The sequence below is a fragment of the Salarias fasciatus genome (genome assembly GCF_902148845.1).
Source record: "Salarias fasciatus chromosome 23 unlocalized genomic scaffold, fSalaFa1.1 super_scaffold_20, whole genome shotgun sequence".
Lineage (NCBI taxonomy): Eukaryota > Metazoa > Chordata > Actinopteri > Blenniiformes > Blenniidae > Salarias > Salarias fasciatus.
This window is the reverse complement of record NW_021941230.1, coordinates 13,646,493-13,662,544: the sequence shown is the minus strand read 5'-3', so window position 1 is coordinate 13,662,544 and position 16,052 is coordinate 13,646,493. Positions and strand designations below refer to the sequence as shown.

The 16,052-nt window shown below is 51.8% G+C and overlaps 1 protein-coding gene across 1 annotated transcript in view; it reads right to left on the bottom strand.

The window, feature by feature from the left end:
• LOC115383774 (neuropilin-2-like) overlaps positions 1 to 7,214 on the bottom strand; it is a 50,376-nt gene extending 43,162 nt beyond the window's left edge. The window contains 1 exon segment of the mRNA XM_030085953.1: positions 6,870 to 7,214. Within this exon segment, the coding sequence (XP_029941813.1) occupies positions 6,870 to 6,945 (76 nt within the window). The 5' untranslated portion in view covers positions 6,946 to 7,214.
• Positions 7,215 to 16,052: the final 8,838 nt, after the last annotated feature.

The window sequence follows — 16,052 nt, the reverse complement described above, 5'->3', positions numbered from 1 at the left end:
GGGGGGGGGGGACAATATCTGTAATATCCTTAATATTAGAGCCAGCATTTGTTGACCAAATAAGAGAAACACAACACAGAAGAAGAAGAAGAAGAAGAAGAAGAAGAAGAAGGAGAAGAAGCAGCAGCTCACTGAGCTCTGCTATTAACAATGCACGACCAAACGGTGGGCTTAACCACCCAGCTCCTGAACTGAAGCTGTTCTTGACATAAATGGGTTGATATTTCTGCCTGTTTCTTTCAGATTTCTGTGAAAGCATCAATAAAGGAAACAGAAAGAAAGAAAAAAAAAACACGGCACCAAAGGCTTGAAGTGTAATAGACCCTTCAAGTGTTGACATTTCCACCGCCTATTGTGCTTAAAAGGCTCACTTAAGATTCCCTGACATTTGATCGAGCTGCGATGGCTTCCTCACTTTGTTACTGGAGAGGAGCGACGCCCACGCCGGCACATGGGGCGCGCACGGCCGCCGGAGATTTTCACGCGAGTGCGTGACTCCGGCCGCCCACGTGCACAAACACACACACACGCACACACACACACACACACGCACGCACGCGCGCACAAAAGCTTATTACACAAATACACAACAAGCGTACGAGTTCATGTGAAAAGGGGCGCGCGTGAGGATGCCTGCAATGCTCTGGGATGCGCGCTTTTAACACACGCCCACACGTTTATGAATGTGTACACACGCACACACACACACACGCGCGCGCACACATCTGGCGCTGCTGTTGCCATGTTCAAACGCCCACCCACGCAAGCTCTCCTCCAAAAAACACACAGAGGGCCTGTCAATCTCCAGGGCCGACAGAGGCGGAGAAACAGCAAACTGAAATTTTTCAAAAAGATAGCAGGGATGGCAAAGAATGACACACACACACACACACACACACTCATCTCTTTATCTGCTGGGCTGTGCAGACAGACAGTCATTGTTGGGAAGCCTATGGAGGCTCCGGTGTGCAGGAGGCTATCAGCGCACCGGGCCTCGGCAGATTAAGCCATTTGGGGAGAATCCTGCAGCCTCGACACTTTCTCTTTTTTTTTTTTTTTCCCTTCCCTGAGCTGCCCATTCAATGGCCTCCAAGGAGGATGAAGAGGATAGGGTGGAGAGGCGGAGGGGGGGGGGGAGAAGGGATTAAAGTGGGAAGAGCTGAAAGAGAGGAAGGCGGCGAGGATAAAAGCGGAGAAGAAGAAGAGGAGAGGTGGATTGAGGAGGAGGATAAAAGATGGATGGAGGAAGAGGAGATTGATCAGCGGGAGAGAGGGGGCGAGTGACAGCCATACGGGGAGGGAGGGAGGTGACAAAAGGTGATGAGGAAGGAGAAATACATGTAGCGAGGGAGGGGAGGGGAGGGGAGGGGAGGGGAGGGGGGGATGCTGCAGAGAGGGAGGGAGAGAGGGGACGGCGAGGATGAGCTGTGCACAGAGCCTGACGAGCCTCATTAAGACATGCCTGCTATCCAGCGGCTCCCTGTAGACGCTGACCCCACAGGGAAACCTCTGTCAGTCAGCTCACACACACACACACACACACACACACACACACACACACACACACAAACACGGCCAATGGCTGCGTGTTTGTGAGGAAGTAAGGACGGTGATGCAGCAGCAACATGCATCAACCGCACACATCACAACTGTTCTACACTCCGGATTCGTCTGCTTCTGCCTAATTACTGGGAGGGTAGTTAGTACACCAAATATGTATGAATGAGTGTGTGCGCGCGTGTGTGTGTGTGTGTGTTTCAATGACAAGAACAGAAGTTGTGGTGTTGAATGAGTAACACAGGAGAATCACTCGGCGACTCTCATGAATTGCACTGTCTCTTCCACTAGAAGAGCCCATCTGTCTGCACACTCACACACACACACACACACACACACACACACACTCACACACACACTCACACACACAGGCCGCATACACTCCAGCCGTGCAAGAAGCTAAAACACGATTACATGAGAACAAGGACACTTCTGTGCATGTGTGTATCCAGCGTTTGCAGGATTGATTTTTCATTATTTCTGGGAGGATTTTTGCGTAAATGAAGCCGAAAACGCAGAACAAACACTGCAAATGTATTTCCATCTTTATAACGCCGTCACTTTGTTTTCACATAGGGTGCACAAATGGAATAAGTCAAACGTGTGTGTGTGTGTGTGTGTGAGAGAGCACATTTCTTCGCGCCGCTCCTGATCAAGCCGCGGCCCACAGATGTCTTTGTACCCACTGTGAGTGCCTTTATCTTCATTATCTGAGAAAATGTGCATATGTCTGCATGTCTTAGCTCATGTTCTGCAGCGCGTGCGTGTGTGTGTGTGCGTGCGTGCGTGCAGGTGCGCGTGCACGCTCTCATTTCTATTAGCCGCCTTATCGGGGAAGCATGGCGTCACGCTCTGGGATAAGCTGCGACTGCGAGGAGAGGCGCTGATAAATCCCTCCATCATTCCTATTGCCCCCCCCCCCCCACCACACACACACACACACACACACACACACACACACACACACACAGACATTCACACACACACCTCCACCCTCCACTCCTCCTTCCCCACCTTAATTAAAAAGTGCTATCACCCAGAGTGAGGGAATAAGAGGGGAGAGTGGGCAGCACTCATCCATTCAGTCAGGAGCACGGGGCTCTCTCTCTCTCTCTCTCTCTCTCTCTCTCTCTGCTTTTAATCTCAACCATTCCACACTAGACTGGACCAGAGGATGGGGGGGGGGGGGGCACCGGGAGAGGAATTACTCTTACTGTTGCACTTATAAATGACCCGGCGTTCATAGAGAGGGAAAGGAGCTTTATAGTCATTTGTGCAACTTCAGCAAAACTTCAATGTTATTTACGTCAGTCGTTACTTTAGAAGAAATCTTCATGCATTATGATACGTTGATGGTCTTATTAGAGATCTCATAATGCATAAAACCAAACAAAAAGGAAACATCTTGTGAGTGAAAGATGTTGAAAAAGCAAACAAACGAAACCCTCAGAGTTTAATGTTCTTCAGTCGAAATGAAAAACCAACAAACAGAGAATATGAATTTCCCCCTGAGCTGCAGATATCCGCTGCTCTCCTCTGCAGAGTGTAATGAAACTCTACAATAAAAGTCTTGACTCTAAAGATTTTTAATCATTTCTAGTGCATTTCATATCACAGCCGCTCCACTGATGCAGGTTTTTATCTTTTCTTTATATACTGTTGGGGAGGAATCCCCATTAAATTGCAGCAGTGACAGAAAAAAAGATTTTTAACTCTTTCATTTTGTGGCAGAAATTCAGAAACCTGTAGATTCTAAAGTCCTGAGTGTGAGCTAAAATGAAAACAGCTGAGGTTTTTAGGAGTTTTCTTCCGTGTTTTTATAGATTTTGCAAGTTTTTCCTTTAAAACTTTGTAATCTTATCTTTCTGCTGGGGATTCTGTGCAGCCAGTCCCAAACTTCAGCACACGCTCGGCTCAGGAATGCAACATATACAGACAAGAGGCTTCTGTTAAACAGACTTAAACGTGTTTAAAGAGGGATTTTCCTTTTAACAAGTAACAAAAGCCACATCAAAAGCAGATAATATCCCAAAATCCTCTTTTCCTCCCCGAGCCTCCCTCCTCGTGCCCCCCCTCCCTGCCCCGGCCTCCCTAACAGGATAAGTGCCCCATGCTAATCAGCTAAATGCACCGAGCTGGCCATCCTGATCAGTGGTTCAATGGATCAATCCGGCAAACAGATGGTTGCTGTGGCTGGAGCCTGCAGGGGGGGGGCGAGGGGTGGGGGGGGGTAATCCTGAACGCTACCTGATGACAGTATCATGTCTCCTCTCCTGTTTCTGTGTGGTGGCGTCAGACTTTCTGCACGAAAGCGGCGCAGAGAGCTGTGAGGAACTGAGCGCTGCTGCAGGAGTCTTGGTGATTTCTGGCCTCCCACACACACAAACACACACACACACAAACACACACACACACGCACCGAGCTGCCTCTCAGAAGCCGGCTTTTCCTTTAAATTCACACCTTAAAGCCGTTTCCTATGCCGCCCTCTCCTCTTTAACCTTTGAATCACAGTAAATTTCGAATGCTGTGCGGGCCTGACAATGCAACCCGCCTCCCCCCCCTTTCCCCACACACACCGCCCGCCCAGCTTCCACCTAAACCTCTCCCTGAGCTCCCGTTAAGACCCCCAATGCGGCTAATGCGACAGGCTGAAAGAGCCAGCTCTGTTTTATTTATGGGGGTCTTGTTTTTAATTTCACCCCGGGCGCGGGGGCTGTTGCAGGGCTTTGCATGAGCCTGTGACTCTCATACCTGACTGCTATTGAACGCAGCGCTCCCCGCTCGTCTTTGGCTATGAATGCTAATGGCTGACCTTGTTTTCTCAGCTGATGCCTCTGAGGCCGGGCAGATTACAAAAACGCAGGGAGAATTAAAGGAGAGGAGGGCGAGAGGAAACAAAGAGACGGACGAAAACGAGAAAAAGTTTACCGAGACGGCGGCAAACATTTGGACAGGAAATGACTGAATAAATAGGAATCCAGCACTCGGCGATGATACTGTGGGTGAAGAGGATGCACAGCCGCCCACTCAATAAACATGCAAATGAGCTGCTTAATGGCTTGAATATTAATGCCGGTGGTAAAGGAGTAATTAATGTACACGCCACCGGAGTCAAACTACGGGGATTACAGTACAAGTGGAGTGGAAGTCTCAGTGCGACGGCAGCTGGAACTCTCCCAGCTCCAACATCTGCAGGATTCATCCACTCTGACATCGAGGAAAGGTCCCGACGCTCTCCGAGGTGCGTCTGTGTGGAAAGCACAATCGAAGGGAAACGTTTCTGCTGCTCCGCAAAAGCATCAAATCTGTATAAACCCAGATGGAGTCCATCATGAGAAAAAGCTGGAACTGTTTGGAAAGCGAAAGGCTTTAATGCGACGCCAAACCTACTTGACTTTCATGAGAGAATCATTCAGTAACAGAGCTTCTTCTTCTTTTTCCTCTTCACCTCTTTTACCCTCAGCCTCCCGGTCAGGCCCCGGCTATGATTTTTCCCACTTCAGCTGTGTCACCCAAGATGATAGTGTCACTTCATGAAGCCTTAATGTGATCCCCCCCCCCCTTCAGTCCAGTGCCATTTTAACTCCGTGACCCCCGCCTGCTTTGAAGTTGCCCTTTCCTCTCTCACACTCTGTTAGAAGGCACAATCCACTCCCCCCCGATCTGCTCCCTGCTTTGCCGCCCGATGTCTCGCTTGCTTTTCAGAGTGACTCTGCACCTCTGCGGGCATCCCTCGCTCCTCCGACTCCAAACCTCCCTCTTCGTGCTCGGTTTGTCCCTTTTCCTCCGGCAGAAATGTGTAATGTGGCTCTTGAAGTGAGTGAGGAGGCAGGGACATGTGGTGCAGTGTCTTGGCAGGAGAGAGAGAGAGAGAGAGCAAGAGAGAGAGAGAGGAGAGAGAGAGGATCCAGCCTGTTTGCCTGATGCCTGCCAAGAGGCCCACATCTGTCTCTGATCAACGTGAGCACGGCCGGTCGGGATGGCTGTCCTGTTCAGAAGAAGTAGCCTGGAAGAGGGTGAAGTGAAGGCTTTGTTTTGAGGCGCGCCAGCGGGGGGGGGGGGGGGGGGGGGGGGGGGGGGGGGTCGTAAAGGCTCAACAGTCATCATGGGATCACGAGCGGCTCCTCGGTCCGCGTGCTGCAGAGGCGCAGCACCGGACTCGCGGAGGCAGCTAAACCCCGCACATCCTGTCGTGACACACTGTGACACTGAACGAGGTGACAGGAAAAAGAAAAAAAAAAAGTTTCACTTGGTCACGCCAAACCAAAATGACCAGATGTGCCACCGGTAGTGAAACAGTGAGAACTCGGTTCTGGTGACATGACAAGCATCGCTTGATGAATTGGATCAATTCGGTGCTCGTCAGCGAGCGGAACGCACCGCGCGCCGAGATGCTCCCGGTTTGGCTGATTCCGCCACTCTTCCCGTACTTTACAGCATGATAGACGTCCTGTCAGGTCCTGGGTCCAGCCCGTCCGGGTGGCTCCTGTCCTGCCGCTCATCCTGCTCTGAAACCTTCCTGCGTCTTATCTGCCTGCCCAGAGCGCACGGAGGTGCCGGCGCGCCGCCGCCTGCAGCACAGCCTTCAGCCCGCACAGGCAGCCCCAGAGAGCACGAGGGCAGAGTCAGGGACAGCCTCGCGCTGGTTGCCACACCGGTGACTGAATAACTCGAGCCCCGCAATGATGGTGAAGCTTTTACGCACGCATCTCCAGGAACCAGGAAAACTGTAAATTACGCACGACCCGAACGCCTATTTCATCACACACGCGCCGATTTATTGGTTTTAAATCCACAATTAAAGTCAGATTCCACATGCTTCCCGTCTCTGACTGTGTAAATTATCTCATTTTCGGGCCACGGAGCTGCTGGCTTCAGTTACACAGGCACAGATCTCCGTTTCCGTTTTCTAAATATTTGATGAAAACATCTGACTCCCTCAGTTTAAAACGTCTAACTGGTCTTAATTAGTGGCTGAGCGGATCACCGCCACGGTTCCCACATTATTTCCAACAGAACATTTCTGTGCGCACGTTTCGTACACCCCTCATACCCAGACCCGCTCCTCCGCGTTCATAAAAAAAGAGCAGAAAGAGAAACCCTCCGGTGCGCCAGATGTGCACGGAAATAAAAACGGGACACGGAACAATCGGAAACACGCTCAAATGGTAAAAAACGGGTGTCGTTTTTAAGAGTAAAACACTAAATGAAATCTATGGTTTCTACTAAATATGTTGTTTTCGAATCCGTTTGGTTTGTTGTGGTTGGAAAACCTCGCGTGCGTCCAAATGAAGGAGCAAGTCAAACTCACCCCCTTCTCCCGTGACTCCCAGCGCCAGATGACACATCGCCATTAAAAATCCAATCAGCGATGACACAAAATCCATCCTGGATGATGTGGAAACTTGCAGGAGAGCGTTAAGTATCTGCTGTTCCCACCTCGGAGGAAACCAAAAATCCACACCCGCGTCGGAGCAGGAACCGCCGGCGGCAGGAAGGACCGAAGCACTTGAAGGAAAATCCCGAGATGTTGATTAAACCGCTGCTGGAGAAAGCTGCGCTCCCGCTACATGTCATTGAGGAAATTTATAATTTCCTTTCAACGCCGCCTTTTCAAGTCTGTCCATTTGGCGAAGAGGCGCCGCTGAAGCTCATCCAAAAAAAAAAAAAAAAGAAAAGAAAAAGAAACCAGGGAATAAACCAACTCCGTGATCGATCCTGCGCGCGCTCCTCCGCCGGGCGGCTTCAGCCGCCGCTGCACGCGCCTCGGAGAGTCCGGACAGCGGCTCCGGGGTGCGTCCTTCTCCCCGCCACAGTCCCCCGCCTGGTTTTTCTTTTTTTTTTTTTTTTTTTTACGCACACGCGGAGCGTCCACGAGAGGAAGCGCGAGAGGCTCCAGCCTCAGCCAGGGGGTCCGAGCCGCTGCGCACGTGAGGCTCCAACAGGAGAGGAGAAGCGGGGAAAAGTGCTGAAGGAGCGCAGAGTGTCATGCCAGCTCCCGCAGCCTGCGCTCCGCTCCGCTCACGCACCAGCACTGTGTCCTGCGTCCGTCTGCGAGGTGTGTGTGGAGTGTGTGTGTATGCGTGTGTGTGTCAGAGAGAGAGAGAGAGAGAGAGAGAGAGAGGGATCGTGCTTTTGAGCCGAGCAGCTATCGCGTTACAGTCACGGCGCCTCGGCTCCGCCTCCTCCCGTTGGTCGCAGATTATAGGGAGGGAGAGGGGAGGCACGTGCACGCGCCCACGCGCCCTCTCCCCCCTTTCTATCTGCTTCCTCTCCTCTTCCCCCCCCCCCCCCCACCCCCCCTTTCTCTCCTCGTTACACACACAAACAGACGCACCCCCCCCCCCTTCAGAAGATCCCACAGATAGCAGTTCTCCCAGATTAAAACCCCTCAGCAGCTCCGGGCTGTTTCGGAGGCTCGGCGGTGGCACGGCGAGCGAGCGGGCACGCGGCCGCCTTTCGCCACAAGAACACATCAAACGGACAAGGCCAATGTCAAAGCCCCGAGCTGAGTGGAGGGAGAGCCCACCTCGGCCCTGCCCAATCTCTGCCCTGCAATCAACAGGCCTAAATACAGAGCGGCGGGCTGCGTAATGACACAGTGGCGAGCCCAAAATAATCTGCTGAGAAAGGCCTCTGCAGCGTCCGGCCCAGGCGCCCTGCCTCTGGCTTGTATTACCTCGTAATGTAAGGGACCGGCCGTATAATGAGCTGCAGCACGCAGCCTCGCTGGCATCTTTATTTGGAACAGCGAGGTGCATTCCTAAAGGTCAGGACACTTGGGGAAACTTTTTGAGGCAACGTCGGAGCTCTGACTCCTCGTACCTCGTACGTTTTGAGGGGGGGGGGGGGGGGTTCACATAACATCCTGTTTGTTCCTTCTCCGCGGATCGCGGAAGCAGCGAGATGTAAACAAAAGATCCCAACGCCCTTGACAGAAGGTTGCCTGACAGGTCTGGAAGTCACTGCCTGCCTGTCTGTCACCTCAGTCAACTGTCAGCCCCCCCCCCCCAACCCCAACCCCCCGGTGTTGACGAGATGCCATCTTCTCGCAGCTTTCTTACCGTCTGTCACTCATTTCAAAGCCCACCTCCGGCTCCGGGGCGCGGCGGCTGTCAGGCTCGCCCGCGATTGGCTAATCCGAGCCCCCGGGCGGGCGGGCGGGCGGGCGGCCGCGCTGGCACCAACCGGTGCGCCACGCGCCGCCACGGAGGACACGCTCGCCGGATTACTCCCGTCAGTGTGCGCAACGCATGCTGTCTGAGGCGTATTAAACTCTCTCTTTGACCTCTGCTGTGACCTTTCCCTCGGATAAAAAGAAAAAAAACAGCGGTATAAAACCTTCACGCAACACTGGGTCACTCTCTGCTCTGTCCTAACCCCCCCCCCCACCCCTCACCCTCAGTCCCCGGGGGTCATTTGATACTCTCCTCTCCCATTTGTCAACATCTCCACCCCCCACTTTCTTCTTTCAACCCCCACACCTCGGAATATCAGGTCAACGCATGGCTAATGAAGGCCGGGCGTCACACGGAAAGAGAGGCGAATCTCAGGGGGGGGGGGGTACAGACGCCGGGTCCGCGTCAACAGAAACAATCAAACTATCGATCTGATGACATATCTGAGGATGACATATGTTCAAAGACAATAGAGCTTCTCCTCCACTCGTGACGCCACCTTGTGGCGTAACCTGGTACGAACATTCATAATAAATCTAACTGGCCACAGAAAGAGAAGAAACGCTGAAAACGACGTGGCTGGCATACATTAGAGGTATGAAATTCACATTAAAGAAGCGGTTTGTGTGAATTTCATATGTTTGGACGGTCATCAAAGCCTCCGTGTTCGTCAGTGAAAATCCCCCCGAAAGCCTGACGAACAACGCGGCGTGGTTCGAGTTAGCTGGAGAACAACAGCAGGGGATTAGCGCAGTGCAGAGTGGCGCTGCGAAGCAAAGCAACTGCGGTCTCTGGCATTTATTAAGAGTTTCTGCGTCCGCATATGACTTCAATTCGACCAGAACAAGAAGTCTTTATAGCTGCGAGCTGCTTATTTGCTGTTATTTCAGAGTCCTCTTTAGTGGGGCGTACGCAGACCCGCAAAAAGCAGAAGAAGAAAACACTCTTGAGAAGGTTCTTGTCGTCAGAAAAAGAAGCGGCAGGAGTCACGACATTTACCACACAATACGGAAAGAAATTTTGCTGCGAACGACGAAAACGAAGCGACTATCCGGGCCGGCCTGCGACCTGATCCCAGCGCCGGGTTAAAAAAGCCCCCGGACCCCGCACGTCTCGGCGTCACGGGCGCACTGAGGACCTCGGCAGTGAAATCAAACACTTAACCTGCAGCTGCAGCACGTGAACCCCGTTTTCCTGCCGCCGCCGCGACCCCAGGTCTCACCATCTGGACCCCCCCGCCCCCCTGCCCCCCCACGCCGCCATCGCTCTGAACCCAGATACAGTCGACAAATGGCTGCCATACAGTGCAGCTCCTCACCTCAGCACACCTGCGCCTGTGTTCACTCATGGGCGGTGAAGGGGAACACAACAGGGTCTTTCTGCCCTGCGTGTGTGTGTGTGTGTGTGTGTGTGTGTGTGTGGAGGGGGAAGAGACAGATACCAGCCACCAGCATACTGCCTCTCTTATCACAGCCTGCCCCAGAGACTGACAGCATGAGTGATAACTCTCCCTCTTTTTTCTTTTTCACCCCCACTTCTGCCCCCCCCTTCTCCCCCTCCCCCCCCCTCGCTCTCCGATCGCCGTGTGAGAGTCCAGCCGCCTTCCTGCTCGCGGTCGAGGCGTCCAGCCTCCTCCTCTTCGTCAGTGACAGACAGCTTCAGATCTAACAGTGGGAGATAAGCTGGAGATAGCCTGGGCTTGACCCTATCAGCATCTGAAGAGTGAGTGTGTGTGTGGGTGTGCATTTGTGTGTGTGTGTGTGTGAGTTTGTGTGAGTGCGGGGAGCTTTAGGCCCCCGCAAGCACATCAAGAGCCGGGGGTCAAACTGGGAGTTTCTTGGGTATTCTTTACAGAGACACCTTCACTGCCAGTATCAGAGTGAGTACACACACACACACACACACACACCAATGAGGTCAGCTCCAGGAGAGGATACTGAACCCCCCCGTGTTAAAACGGCTGCTCCTTTAATCTTCAAAATGTTCTGTTTGTTGTATTTTTATCTCCTCGCTGTTCATCGCCGCTGCTGCAGTGACCCAATTTCCCCACGGGATCATTAAAAATTCAACTGATCTTTATCTTGTGAGCTCTCTCTCTCTCTCTCTCTCTCTCTCTCTCATACTCACACACACACACACACACACACAACCTGTAATACTCCCCAACACAGGATCGAGGCGCCGATCACAAACCATCTGCTGCTATTTCCAGATTCACTGCCGCCGTCACATTCCTGACGGGCCACCCAGGCTACGGGCATGCCCTCGCCAAGGTAATAATTACACACACACACACACACACTTCAACTTACTGTAGTGTAAAGACAAATCTTGCCACCGCTGTGCTCTCAGTGGCTGGATTGTATGGAAACATCTGCTGTCTGTCTGCCTTCCTCCTCCTCCTCCTCCTCCTCCTCCTCCTCCTCCTGATGTGTGTGTCTGCGCTACTTTCAATCCCACAAACAGCTCAATCATCAAAACACTTTCAGCTGCAGACGCAGAGGAGAGCGACACAGAAATGCAGTCATGTTGTTTAAGGGAGGGGAATAAAAAGAAAGAAAACTGAGATTGAAGCGTTGTTCTTTGGGTTCTGGTCCGGTTCTTATGCTCCGACACAAACGCTGACTCTCTTGCTAGAATCTGAGCAGACAGCAGAGCGGCTGGGGGGGCCGGTGCTGAAGGATCCGGCGATTCGCGTGCAGTTCACAGCTCAGCCTAACGGGGGCGGGCCACTGCACCCAGCCGGCTGGGGAGGGATCAGTCCAGGCTCCTGGTGCCACGTGCAGGATGAGTGAAGGCCAGCACAGCCCCGTTCCTCGCTGGTAAATGTAAATGAGCAGATTTTCGGCGGCGTCGGGAGCGTGCACGCGCCCTCTGAACGGTGTCTGCGGGTCTGAAGCCCTGCTTCGTCACAGCAGGACCGAGAGCTGCATTAGGAGGCAATAATAAAAAGACAAGAGGGCCATTCTCCATGCCTTGTTTACTCTGCGGGGCCTTTATCGCCGGGCCTCGCAGGGAAAGATCAGCACTTGACAAACCGGGGAGAGAAAACACTGCAGGACGAGTGCATGCTAATGAGAGAGACTGCTTTATTTTTTTTTTATTTTTTTGCTGTTGTTGGAGGGAGATAAAAGGCGTCGCACGGCCAGGAGCGACAGTTTTGTTTCTCACACCAGAAAAAAAAAGAAGAAGTGTGTCTTTCTCTGAGGAAGTCGGGCACTTTTCACACCCTGCACACCGCCGAGTGCATCGCCGGGCGTTCACGCCACGCACGTACGGATTTGTTCGCATTATCCTCGCCGGGAAGGAACCTGAAGGCTCGCAGTGACGGTTATTCCACATTTCGCGAAGATGCAACTTTTCGAAAACGCTGAGTAAAGGAGGCCTTCCCTCCTGCGCTAACCACGTCTAAAAGCTGTCAGGCGTCTGCTTTCATGAGCCAAAACATGGCGATCAATGATCCTTTTCAGATTTTTTTAACATCACTGACTCATTCGTTTGAGCATTTTCTCAAACTCTGCTCACAATCAGACCGGAACCGCAGAGAGATTTTAATTATTTGATTGCAATCGTGGTGTTTTTCTGCTGCTTCTCCGTTATTTTCCTATTTAAATATCCATGACATTCTCCTCGGCGCGTTGTGAACAAACAAAAATGTCAAATCGGAGAGGGACGGGCGGAGGGAGCCCGACTGAGCGGGATTTGAAACATTTTGCCTTCATTTCTGAAGAGGGAGAGCGCCAGTAATTCAATTAAATGGCAACCGATGAAGACGGGGAGAAGGAGAGCCGGGGAGACAGATGGAGAGAGAGGAAGACGTGGGCATAAAGAGCCACAAAGGAAAGAGATTTGCTCTGCATCTGCTGCAGGACGACGGGAAAGCGAAGGAAGAGAGAAAGAAAGAGAGGAAGAGGCAGAAATAAGAGTGGACACGGAGGAAAAGCCGCCTTCCTCAATTCTGGTTGTTTTTTGGCTCGTCGGCCCAAAAAAAAAAAAAAAAAAAGAGATTTGAAGAAGGCGGCTCAGTTAATGTGGTTTAACCCTGATGCATTCACATTACCATGGTAATCTTATCAATACCGCGCATGTGTGTGTGTGTGTGTGTGTGTGTGTGTGTGTGTGCTGGAGACGGCTCTGCACTCGGGCCCCATTAGCAAAACCTAATTGACTTATAGCTTTCTGACCACAAAGGTAACATCTGTGTTAGTCGTGTAAGTGAACGCCCTGTGTCACCTCACACACACACACACACACACACACACATACGCACGCACGCACACGCCCACTTTAAATGACATTTGCTTCTCCGTGCATCCCTGTGCCGCTGATTGACCTTGACACGCGCCGCCGGACGCGGGATGGACCGGATCCGGCAAACGGCAGCCGACTGGGACCCGGAGACCGCGAGGTCTGGAGGATCGGCCTCTTTTAATCCGCCTTAAGTAGCTTGCAGTCCTCAGACACTGTCGTGAGGAATATAAAAACACAGAACGCAGGATAAAGGATAAATGAGAAGCCAAACGGGCTAGCCTTTTAGCCAGCCTCGGCTGAATACGCCTGCTGCTCTTGTACGCGCGTGCTGAGCCGCCGCTCATGGGTGAAATCTCCTTGATCCGAGGGCGGGCGGGACGGAGAGGGGGTCGGCTGACAGGCGAGCGAGACGAGCCGGAGGATCCGTCAATTATTTAGCCACGGGTCTGAAAATCAAGCGGAGGACAGGCGACGCCTCCGTATCAGCCCGTCATTATTGAAAATGACTAATATATTCTGAGGAGGAGGAAGTCGGGGCGGCGCAAAGCGAGATGGATGAGATATGGAATCCGATGGAGACCGACACTCGATCTTTCTGAATAGCAATCCAGTCGCGAGTCCTGAGTTTCCTCACGGCTAATCAATTGTGCCGCAGCGAAGAAACAAATCACCATATCGCCGAGTCAATAACCGTCAGTCACGGAAATACCTCGCCTCGACCGTCGCTGTTTATCAAGCCGGGCCGGGCGCCAGGGACGAGGGGAAGGGTGACGGCGGTATGCATTGCGTGCCCCCCCCCCCCCGAGGTGGCTGCCGGTTCAGATAACGATAAGCGGGAGATAGGGAGGCGCTGCGGAGCACGCCCTGACCGACAAACAAAGTTTATCAGCTGGCTTCACACCTCCATCACGCCAGGTATGTCCTGCAACTCGCCTATCTCAAACATCAGCTTCCCCCGCTCTCTCCCAGAAGTCTCGGGACCGTCTCGTCCGCGGATCTCACGTCTCTAAACATCACTCAACACTCGGCGGGTTCCGGCTGAAAGTGCCTCGTGGGACGGCAAACTCGGCGGGTGAAATGAGACTTCAGAATGAATTCAAGCGTTGGAGCCTGAACTGCTGAGTCAGCATTTAGAAAACAACCAGGAAGTGAATTGTTTACGTCGTGAAACAGAGACGGTTAGAGCAATCGGATCCTTGACTGAAGCAGAAGCACAGCTGAGGAAACTGACCAGAACGCGTTCCTTCATCTGAAGCCGCAGGCGAGTTTCAACTTCCGGAGAAAAATTGATTTTGCTCCCACTGGAAGGAAACGGCGAGCGCACTTTACAGTTGGCCGCGACTCTTTTTGGCCAACTCGGTTCCGCCCACGTCCGAACGAGCGCCTCTCCACCCAATCTGTCCGGTCTCCATCTTCACAACTCTCACTAAATCTGCTGAAGATGAAGAGGATGTTGATGTGTGGCGCCGCCGTCCTTCGCCCGGATGATGAACGTATCTGAAACGGAGGAGCTGCTCGCTCGCCGACTCGCTGACCCTTCATTGAAATTCAATAAACGCTCCGGCGAGGGGTCGGTAGAGGCGAAACTCTGCTTTAAACACTCGTGATTGAACAGCGTTACCTCTGGGTTGGCAGGAAGCGTCAAAAGGAAAAACTGGTGTTTCTAAAGCGAGGCTTTGTTAAGCAATGAGAGAAGAAGTGAAGCTCCTTTCTGTTCCCAGATTAACAGAATCCTTTCGAGCCGTAACACCACGTCTCCACAGCCTTTAATTATCAAATGTAATTAAGAGAGCTCAACTTTCTGACTTTCTGTCAGTCTTTTCTGGAAGTGACGGCGAAATCCAGCCTGACGGGAGGTTAATGGAGGGATGCTTCTGGTGTGTTTACAGTGATATTACAACCACGCAGATTTATTTCAAGGCCTGGCCTCTTGGATCAAGTTTTTATTCATATGTAAAAGGAACACCGACAGTCTGATCTGTAATAATGGAGCAAATCCAATTAAAGAGGTTTGAAAATATCATATTGATTGATGAAAATACAAAGCTTTAAGAGTATATTTTGATAAATAGTGTATACAACAAGAAATGTGTGTTTTGGAGATAATTCTTTTGTTTTAAATAAATCTCGTGGCAGTGGAAAGCCTGATTTTCCTTCTAAATGGCGTCCTCGCTGCTGCGCAGGCCGTGCATCAAAGCACTGCGGCAAATTGAACCACTGGGACCTTCACAGCGCGACTCAGGCAGTAATTCTGAAGTTTTGTTTTTTTTTTTTAATATATGCAATAAACAAGCAGGAATAGTCCCCGATCATGCAAACCAACACTACTAAATCCAGTTCAATAACACAGCGGCCTCTGATCAAACGGGTTGCATTATACTGAACAAGCGTTCCTAATAAAGTGGCTGAATGTCATCTCAACAAACTTTGAGGCAAGTTCAGACTGATGTGCGGGGTTACACCAAAAAACTGACATAATGGGAATCTGTCCTGAGGTCAAAAGTCTCCTGAAATAATAGTATTTGTTTCTTAATGAATTATCAATTAATTAGTAATTAAAGCGGCGTCCTCAGGCGGCGAGCTCTGATTGACTGACCTAATATCCAGTTCACTGAACTTTAAAGCGGACTAAAAGCGGAAAAGTTGAGCTTTCCTGCTCGGCTCGCCGTCGGGAAGTCGTCGAGGTTGAGCCCCGTCGTCTCTCCCCGCCACCGCCGCCCGTCTGCAAACGAGGCGTGGCGGCGGCGGCGGCGGGAGCTTTTCCCGCGATTCCTTTGTGATCGGAAACACCTCCGTCTGCTCCGCCGCGGCTTCTGACCACCGGGGAACGCCGCTCAAAACAGTCATTAAAAATGTTCTAAACTGTGTTTAGTTTCAGTGTTAGAAAAAAAAAAACTAAAAAAAAAAAAAAACCAGCAATTATTCCCCAGCAGCCCCTGTCTGGGCGCCGTGATGCTCCAACCTCACAGACAGGCGGCTGCCAATTAGCATCCTCATTAGTGCAAAGCTGCTAAATATACACTCGAAATCCGGCGAGAGGAGTCTGATATGTGTCAGTGTTCGCC